The sequence below is a fragment of the Dysidea avara genome, chromosome 15 (assembly GCF_963678975.1).
Source record: "Dysidea avara chromosome 15, odDysAvar1.4, whole genome shotgun sequence".
NCBI lineage: Eukaryota > Metazoa > Porifera > Demospongiae > Dictyoceratida > Dysideidae > Dysidea > Dysidea avara.
In genome coordinates this window covers 207,105-217,543 of record NC_089286.1, presented here as the reverse complement: position 1 = coordinate 217,543, position 10,439 = coordinate 207,105, and the positions used below count along the sequence as shown (strand labels likewise).

Here is a 10,439-nt window from a genome sequence, read left to right as displayed (position 1 = left end):
CAATTATAGCTAGCTAATACATTACACTTAGAAGGTTACATACAAAGTATGTGTGTGCATGTTGTTCAGTATTGGATCATAGCTAATTTCAATAATAGCTAACCGGATTATTCAATCATATCACATAAGTGAGGGGGCACCGCTCTCGCCTAAATAAGTGTGAATAGACGAGTCCGAACTCTGTTTCGTGTGTTCGTATGTTGAAATCTACATTGTGTTGAATTAGTAGAGTCACAAACCCCAGATCCGTGCCCACTCTCTTGCTAGAATGTTTTGATGATGGAATTGTGTTCTAGAGACCTTTTCTAAAGAATTTAGCTCCCAGGTCCCTCCCAGAAATGTCGGCAATTTTTGCCAGAGGGCAGAATTTAAAATGACCACACTGCAGCATGTCACTTATTCCTTGATTCTAGCCAGCTTCCACGTCCTGCGTGGTAAAATTTTTCTTTAACTATAACAACCTCACCAATTGTTGGCTGTCTAGATATTTGCGATTGAGATCCTTTGTGATGAAGAGGCAGTGTTTCTCTTATACCGCGTTTACACTACATCAGAAACTGGGCCAGCACGGCTCAAAACTGGGCCAGCACGGCTCAAAACTGGGCCAGCCCGGTTGCAACTCACCGTGTAAACATAACTGTACTGAGCCGAGACGTGTCAGCCCAGCACGCTTCCATTACTTGGGCCAGCACGGTTTGGTACGGGCTACTTCACAGGTATAAACATAACCGTGCCTTATAACCGGACTATACATGTGCAGTTTACGTGCTCAATCTGGGAAAGTCAAGAGGAACGATGGCGCAATGGAGTGATAAGGAAACAGCAAAGTTGATCGAAATATGGGGAGAACAGGCGATACAAGAGCAGCTTGAAGGGTGTAAGCGTAACCGCGATGTATATGATAAAATCTCGAGGGAAATGCAGAAGGCTGGTTACACGAGGACTGGTCAGCAATGCTGTGAGAAGATAAAGAAGTTGAAGGTAGACTACAAGAAAGTAAAGGACGGAAACAAGGAGACAGGAAACAACAGGAAAACTTGTAAGTGTTACGAAGAAATGAACCAGGTGATGGGTAGCAAGCCAGCCATTTGTCCTCCTGTGCTACGTGATACTCTTGAAGAAGACCCCGGTACGGAAGCACCCCAGAGTAGTGATAATGATAGTGAAGGCTTGAACACTAGTAGTAGTACTGCTGACAGGCAACACGATAACAGAGAAAACACTGACAGCAAGTGTGATGATGATGTTAAAGTTATTGTGGAGAGAAAGCCATTGGTACCAAAGAAAAGGTCTAGAGATGAAAAAATAGAGAAAGCAATGGAGAAATTTGTGAAAGGAATATCCACAGGTCATTGAAGGAATCTCAATGAATTTCACACACATTGTGGAGAATGCAACATGCAATGATTACATTAGGAATATTGTTAATTGCCATGTCATTTTGTTTTTGCAGTCGTCGCCACCTAGCCTTCAGACGGCCAAAAGCATTCTCACTCACTATGCGTGCTCTAGACAGTCTGTAGTTAAAATTTCTTTGGGCAGTGGACAGAGCCGTGTTGTGGGGAAACGGTTTCATTAGCCAGGTTGACAGTGGATATGCTGAGTCTCCAACAAGGAAAACTGGTATTTCTTGGCTCAAAACAGTTAGTGTATTTCCTTGAAGTAGCTCACCTGAAGTAGCCTTACGATAGAGTGCTGAGTTTGCCAATACTCGTGCATCATGCACACTTCCTGGCCAACCACAGTACACATTACGAAATAAATAGTTGTGATCAACAACTCCTTGAACAATAATTGAGTACCACCCCTTTCTGTTGTAATAATCAGTGTGGCTCATAGCTGGAGCTCTCACAGGTATGTGGGTACTGTCTATTGCCCCAGCACATTGTACAAATCCCCACTTCTGCCTAAAGCCAGTGATCACCTCCTTGAGATCATCACCTTTAGGAAAAGTGATGTATTGAGACATCAATGTTGTGACTATAGCTGAACAGGTATCATGAACATTGACACACACTGTGCATCTGGCAATTCCAAATAAATGGCCAATGGTACGGTACTCACCACAGGTGGCTAAGCACCATAATGTAATTGCCACTCTATGCTCAGTGCAGATGGCTTTACGAAACTTGGTATCCTGTTGTTTAATGAAAGGCTTAAGGCTATCACAGATGTATGTAAAAGTTTCTTTGCTAACATGAAAGTTCTCTATCCAGTCTTTTGCAGTGAAGGTCCTGAGCACAATCTGTTCCCACCAGTGACATGATCTAATGATGTAACATGTACAGTTAATTGTAGCTGACTACAAACCATACAATATACTCAACTAATGGAATTTCATGCATGTATATAGCTAAGATACCCTAGACTTAATTGTAGGAGTATGCTACCTAGCAATAACAGCTACAGGTTACTGAGGTGTTGATTAGTTTCAGTTAAAGCCACGTAGCCCCACCCCTCCCAGTTAGGCATTCTACGCGCTAAACTGTAAACAACTAACCTGGGTAAAGACCATATGCTTCTTGGCGAACGTATAGTAAGGGTGTTCAATCCTTTCTCTTCTGCCTACAACTTCACTTTGTGATGTATCAGGTAGGGATGAATCAATAGTGCAGTGCTGCAATACCAGCGCCACTCGTAGATCACTGCACGTGTTGGCCATCTTGCCACAGTACTTGTAAATTCAGTAAACAAGAAATTCATTATCCGTGCACAGCATGGTTATGGCTGCGTAATGTAAACAAGGGCCAGCTCCGTTTTCGTCACAGTTTCTTTAATCACCTCGCACAACCGTGCCTAGTGTAAATGCGGTATTAGTGACAATAAATAGTCATTTCTCCATATTTCCCAAAATTTTCTAACTGCTTTTGATTTCTCTTCCAGTAATCTAAACTCAATGGCGGAATCTTTCTTAGGTTGATAGTCAGTGTCACCAAACCCCTCTACCTCACACAGCAATATTGCATCTAAATTTCCTGACAAAAAATGAGCAGGTGTCAACGTGAATCCGGATGGGAAATCAACATAAGTAAGTGGGCGGGTGTTGATAATTGCTTCCACCTCCACCAGTACTGTTAACAACTTGGCCCAAAGAAGTCCCTTGCGACCAATTGTTTTACCAGGCCAACCAATCGCTCATAAAACCCACCCTGCCATGGGGCTAAGGCTGTTGTAAACTTCCAAATTATCCCTTCATATGATCATGCATGGGCAGCTTTTAAACAACACACAGTGGCCTTAGATCAGAAAATGCGTGACCAAATTAATTGTCAGATTGACTATGCAGCTGATAACCCATATGCCTTAGAGATCAGATATCACCCCAAATGCTGGCTGAAATATGTGCGCAACTACCAGAGAACGAGTGAGGATAATGAGCTTCCATACTTGCATAATGTTACTCTTCGTGAAGCTTAAACTATTTTTTTGACCACATTAGGATAGTTGTGTTTGAGGAACATGAGCTAAGGTCACTTCAGAGTCTTCTTCAAGACTATGGCTGCATTATTTCTCGATATGGTTTCCCTACATCTGAGGTGAAGTCATCATACATCAGACCAGTGAGTTAAGAGCAGAATTGGATTCTTTTCATGCCCTCAGAAAAATCTCAGTGAGTTAGTTTATGATACATCTAATAGTGGCTCATATGTTGAAGCAGCCCTTTTGTCTATTGGTGTTAGCAATCAGCAGTTGCTGCACAATATGGCCGAACGTCTCAGGAAAGATATTAACTCAACTAAAGTCATCCCATGGCCACCAAAAGTTGAGGAGCTAGAGAAGAAGAGCTACCACCTCTTGTAGTAAAGCTGTTATTAGCTTTACAAGGGAAGAAGCTGGATTTATCTCCAAGCACAATTGCACTCACCTCCCTTATCACCCATTATGTCAAAACGTCCCACCATAACTGCCATCAATGCCACAATAACACTACATGGTATCACTTGCAGCAAGGAACTTGTTGATTCTTTCTACAAGCTGGGAATGGGGATCAGCTATGCAAATGTGGAATCATCATTACTGGGGCAATACACATGTACACCAAGGACCTAATAAAATAATAATAATGGGACACATGATTTGGTTAATTATTAGTTTATGCCTCAAGATCAAAGAGAAGCCATTTCTGGTGCATTTGAGTTGGCAAACCAGCCAATCAGATGATAGTTGGTAGAAAATTAGCTTCCATAATTGCACCTATGACTTCACTTTTTTTACTGTCCTACTAACAAGATAACCACACCCAGTTACTATCAGCCACACCCCTAACCTAACCTGCAGAATGAGGTAAAGGCTCTTCACTAAAACTAGTCATCCAATTGAGTTCTACAGCTCGAGCGGATTTGTCACAATAATGTGATGTAGTTGTCAAGTAAATTGCACACCTTGTGACATACATAGCGACATAATCACCACGGTGACAATGCGAGATGACGGTAGCTGACTGTGATGACAACTTTGCCATCATCTGAGCCAGTAACCTCTACAAAACGTCTGACCTCAACAAGTTATGGAATCCCTATGTTACCATCAGTCTGAATAAGGAAAACAACTCCACTTTCTGAAGGGATAGACATCATGAGCATTAAAGCACTATAGTAACCACATTCTTCCAGGCAGTCACTTCACCCGGGACGTGCAACAGCTGCTGCCCCACTAGAGTCATGAGGCGGTCTGCCCCAAGGCTAAAGAACTGTCACACTAGGGGAACCCCAGCTGTGACATCAACGTTACCTTGATTACCCGTGTTGATGGTAACAACCAGTTTGCTCTCACACAATATGCACAGCTACTATTGTACGTACAGGAAAGGAACTCGGCCGTGGTGTCTACCGTACACGTAAAAGAGTTTCGAGGTGGAAAACTTTCGTAGATTCCATATATCACCTTCTGCTACAAAACTTTTCCTCCGAACCATTTAGTTGCATCACACTTATTTTGTATGTTACGAAACTTTTCCTCCGGATCTTGCTATATCTACTGATCTACAAAAGTTTTCCACCTCGAAACTTTTAGATGTGGTAGAAGATTCTCCATGGCAAACACACGGGTAGGGTATGTAGCAAGGGAGAGTCAGATATCTTGGTCAAGCATCACGATCCTGCAGATCTGTACGTACCATCAACACTTTCACAACTCCTTGTTGAGATGGCTTGGAGAGCAGATGAGGCTCAGCAACAACACACCTGTACCAGTGGGTGATGTACTGAATTTATTTGCACACACTGTAACCACAGAGTTACATCAGGATCACTTGTCTAATTAATGCCACCTTTCATCTTTATTATTATTATAATTGTAAATGCACTACAGGATAAAACAATTAGAAACACATAATGTATAGAATATCTACTGCAGCACTTTAAAAATATAGTTCTGATTAAGTGTGTAGTGTGTGTGCTTTGGTGGGGCATCGCACCATGGAAACATTTATCACGATATTAACAGAAATGTATTACATAAAAAAGGAATATAAATGTGTTACTTGTACTTTTGCAAAGTACATAGCGATATCCAACAAGAAACAAATCAGCTGGAAGAAACAAGGGTGTCAGTAATAATATTACTTTTAAAAGTGACACCCCAATGCTTACTAAGCGCACAACAGAAAACCATGTAACATTCAGTGCTAATTTGCATTCCACCTAACAATTGATGAGTATCTGTATAGTACATGTTAGTTAAAGTGGGGCCTCAGAGGCAAGGAGGTTTCCATACTGAATCACAACTTCACCCAAGCTATAAGTTAAAGACCAAAAAAAAAAAAAAGGTCATGACCTGCTCACAATATTAGCTACCCCTCACCAACCATATCTCCCTATCTACACTGCTCCTCTGAAGAATACTGTGACTGTTCTATTAGAGTATACATATATAGCAGTAGTACCTCATAGGGCTATGTTAGTTCAGGTCTGAGATTCAGTACCTTATTTGTCACATTATCTGCATGGTTTGAGGGATGAAACGGTGACTCATTACAACATCTATTTTTTGACACCCATCCCATGACCACATTGTGTTTGTGCAACCTGATATGAAAGGTATCTGGTTTCTAAATTGTAAGGCCTTGTTATCTTAGTAACAGCCAGAGACACTTATCCTATGCTTAGAACAGTTCATACGCTACTTATAACGACTATGAGTTACTTGGCTACTTCTACTCCAGCAATTCCACGACGATAATGATTGGTAGTCCTTCTTTTGCTGACAATTGTTACCAGAACACATAATTACACCGTAAAAGTGGAGTATCAGTCTCTTCATGCTGAAATCGTTTGGTTTGGTAGAGATACAAAATCACCCGGTATGGCCATTTTCTCTTCCGCAATCCTTTTACGCATGTGCAGTTTGTTGAATGTGTGCGTGGAGCGTGGTGATGTGTGTTTGTGTATATGTGTACAATTTATGCAACTTTGATATGCACTGTATATCTAGAGTATCTAAGCCAAGTATCTAGTAACCATAGGTGGACTGTTCAGGTCTCAATTGATCATGGAACTGAAAGCTATACAATATCCTCAACACAGCTTAGGGCGTACAGTTAGCTAGGTATTGAAGTTGACATGGAGGCTTATATTTGGGTTATTATTTTATGGCACTTTTTTCAGTTTTGACATGTCTGTAATATGCTAATTATTAGTATATGGTCAAACAGTTATAGTAACATAGCAACAATCAATTGAATTGAAACACGTAGTCAGCAGTTTATGCAATCACAACATATTTGTGATATGTCAATTATCAGATTCTCTTTTGGTTTTGTGCACTTGTGGCAGTGCTTTAACTAGTATATAGGTCGCAATTTGTGTATGCAATGTCCTTGTAGAGTTTATTGTGTATACAAGTGCGTGCATTGTAAAAGTACTAGTGATGCCACAATATATCATATGTCTCAATAATTGCAATACTAACATTTCATGATGGTAGCGACAAGACAATAGACATGATGATAGTGATAAGACAACTGTTATAAGCATAAATAAAACTTGTCTTGCATGACTATAATGATACAAGGTTCAAGGGTAGTATTGACATATTTGAATGTGTGGTTATGGACAGTGATACCAACAGTTATAAATGTGAAAAAATGTGAAATAACCACATTTAGTAGCTCATATAAGCTGAATTCTGTGGGACACTTGGTAAATTCACATTTCTCGGTTGTGAAATCCCAATTAAGTTTAATTAACCTACTATGGTCAAAGGCACTCACCAGTACCACCACACCAAATACAGTAACCCGTTCCACAAGATATCCACCTCTTAAAGCATCCATTGTTATCGATGCTGCCACCGCCGACATATTCAACTATTGGATAAATTGTTGTGTCATCAATTTTAATCTCAGCAACCATGGCAGCAAGATTACAGGCAAGTAGAGCCGGAAACACCATACAACACACTAGTTCCTTGACATGTGACCGATCTCTTTTAATTACCAAATCGGCCTTACTTGTAGAATATTCATTGATATCAAGTGGATAGAGTTCACTGCCCAGATCTTGAAGATTGCAAGTTTGTCTCTGTACTATAAAATAAAGCTTTTGTCAAGTGTCTTGAATATGTAGTCATATAGCCATTTATTGAATGGAGTTTCACAATCAATTGTTAGTTGGTTAGCACTAATTTTGTCTATGGATCGCAATAAACACGCTTCAATTTGGTCACGACTACATGTTTCAGAGACAGTGAGTCATCTCATAGCCTCTATAAGCATTTGTTTAGTGATTTCAGTAGACTACCTTCTGTCCAAGAATTTTTTTAAATCCTCCTCTTTCAAAAACGAATTATGGTATCGTTTGAGGTATTGTGGGATGCCTTCAATACCAACATTGGGGAAAAAGGTACTGAACGGTTCACTGGTTATACTGTTCTCCTTTTTGTTGAGGTATCTGATGCCCTTTTGTATACCACTTTTCTTTCCTGGATTACCTAAGTGCAGTGAGTGTCGTCTAAGTACAGTCTTTATTTATTTATTAATGCTTTACAGCACAAGTGCTGAAGGTCTGTAGGACACCTGGTCCTACAGCCTGCTCAAAGACTTTAGCTACATTAGGTGTGTTCGAAAAGTTGGAGAAGGGAGAAAAAATACTAGGTAGCCTTGAACCTGCAGCCATCCGATTTACGCTCGAATGCTTACAGGTGTCTACCAGGTGGTCAAGATGTTTGATCGGATTTACATATATTTCCTTGTTTCAGGAAAGTCATGGAAAGACGATCATTCAAAGCCCTCTAACTTTCCATATATTTACATTGCACAGTAAACATAATTAAAGTTGTAAAATTTTTAATGTATGCAATGGAAGCTATTTAGCTAAGAATTTAATACTGGTGAATGTGTGCACCACTGAGTGAGGCTGACTATGGCTACAACTCGCGAACTAGACTGCTAGACGTCAAGCTGCATGCCAACGATTACTGGAACAGGATGCTCTGCATGGCCACTGTGACTTAGATCTAGTCTACCTATTTGGCTATTATCACCAGGTAGTCTAGTTGAAGTCGTTATCGCTATCGCAGAGTATGTGGCAGAGTAACTTTATAATATCCGCACTTGCAATAGCGCTTTATTGCGCTAATACTTCTTGGAAATATTCGTTTATTATAGTTTACGGAAGTTGTAAAATTTGGCAAAGAAGAAGTGGATGACGGTGACAGCGGTAGTTTACAGCTAGGCAGTAAGCACTCAGATTTAACCCTGACGTAGCGTGATGGCGGCGCGCACAAATGGAGGAGAAAGATTGCAGCCTTCCGACCCGAACACCCGGACCCGAAATCCTTCCATGGCCTTCAGACTATTGTGGCACCGCTGTCACCTCTGTTTCCTGAGTTTCAGTACCGCTGTGCCGCCTTTTGACACCCAAGTACAATAGAGGTAGGATTTCCACTACAAAATAAGATGATACCTCAGCCTTTTTCATTGTTTCTGATGACTTTCACACAGGCTGACCTTAAGATAAAACAATCAAGTACTAATATATTATTAAACTGTCTATTTCTTTCAATATCAGTGCAGTTTTAACTGTAAATACCCAAAAAGTGGTCACGTGGCCAACAATCCCATGCAGCTATAGAGGATGTGCTATTACACTGCAAGATATAGAAGTCTTCATTATAAGGCAAGAAAATACACTAAAATTAATAATTATAATTGTGACTTCGGTCACCCTACAATACAGTGATTTTCTAATAAGCTTCCCAATTTAACTATAATGATATTTTTTGTCACGTGACCACTTTTAGTATGTTTTTGTGTGTTAAACTTATGCTGATACTAAATGCTACAAGCAATCCAATAATAAATTAGCACTTGTTTGCTTTATCTTAAAGGTCAGTCTGTGTGAAAATCACCAGAAACAACAAAAGGAATCACCTTCCTATTTTGGGTTGGAAACCCTAATAGAGGTAAGCAGTAGTTTGCCTTTGTTTGTTGTAGTTGAGTTTACTGTAGCAACACCTCGAGCAACACGGATCGCGAGACTTATAAACTAGGAGATAACTGCAGTTTTAGCAAATGAATGAGGGTTATGTTTGGGGTAAGTTGTGTGTATGAAACTGCACGTACTCCTTTGCATTTCTTTTAGAGATGAGATACAATTTAAGACAAAGAATGAGCTAACCGCATGATAACTTTTAAAGTTTCAGGTTATATTAGTGGTAATAATTAATGTGATTATTGGTTGTTAGTGTGGATTGTATGTAAAGAAGTGTGACTCCTCTAAGTATAACTTTGTGTATCTGTATCCTCTAATCCAATTCTTGATCCAAAAACCTGTATTGGATGCTAGTGTGGAACGTGTGTCTCCTCTAAGTGTAAATGATATGGTACTTTGTGTATCTGTATCCTGTAATCCAATTCTTGATCAAAAATCTGTAATAACACATACCAATGTAATAATACATGTAATGACACATACCCATGGCTCAAGTGTATTATCAACTTTACTGGTTAGGCACTGGAGGGTGAACACAGAAGGTAGAGCTTGTATGAGGTCCTTACGACCAACCAGACTATTTTTATAGAAATATAGTGTATTTGTTCTGCTTGACCTTGGCATTATTAGAAGTTTAGGACAGCATAATTGTTTGACATTTCTGATGCTGATGTATAGTTTTGCTTAGTATTCACCGTGCTGTAACACGCAGCTTGATTGCTTGTGGGTACAATGACATGAAAATAGCAGCTATCTGTACTATACTCCATCCAACAAAACATTTGCAAGGTGGCTTCAAAATCTGAGCCTTTGATGCACATCATTGTTTACTACACATCAGATAAGTGTATCCCTGTTGCCATCAGCCTACACAAAAACGTAGCACTACTGTGGTCCAGTGTTAAAGAGGTACGTAATTTAGGCTGCTTTTGTGTAGTACTACTGTATGCAGTTCCTAATTCACCACTTCGTACAGCTGTAAAATATTTTGTACTGGTATTGTGATGT

The 10,439-nt window shown here is 40.0% G+C and overlaps 2 protein-coding genes across 2 annotated transcripts; one reads left to right on the top strand and one right to left on the bottom strand.

The window, feature by feature from the left end:
* The first annotated feature begins 775 nt into the window (after positions 1 to 775).
* LOC136245898 (myb/SANT-like DNA-binding domain-containing protein 7) lies at positions 776 to 1,356 on the top strand. The gene has a single exon (XM_066037352.1). The coding sequence runs from the start codon at positions 796 to 798 to the stop codon at positions 1,354 to 1,356; it is 561 nt and encodes a 186-aa protein (XP_065893424.1). The 5' UTR covers positions 776 to 795.
* Positions 1,357 to 1,363: 7 nt separating this feature from the next.
* LOC136245897 (uncharacterized) lies at positions 1,364 to 2,662 on the bottom strand. The gene is made up of 3 exons (XM_066037351.1): positions 2,501 to 2,662; positions 2,065 to 2,245; positions 1,364 to 1,986 (listed from the first exon to the last, which is right to left on the bottom strand). Exons 1-3 carry the CDS (start codon positions 2,660 to 2,662, stop codon positions 1,364 to 1,366), a joined length of 966 nt encoding a protein of 321 aa, XP_065893423.1.
* Between the last annotated feature and the right edge of the window lie 7,777 nt (positions 2,663 to 10,439).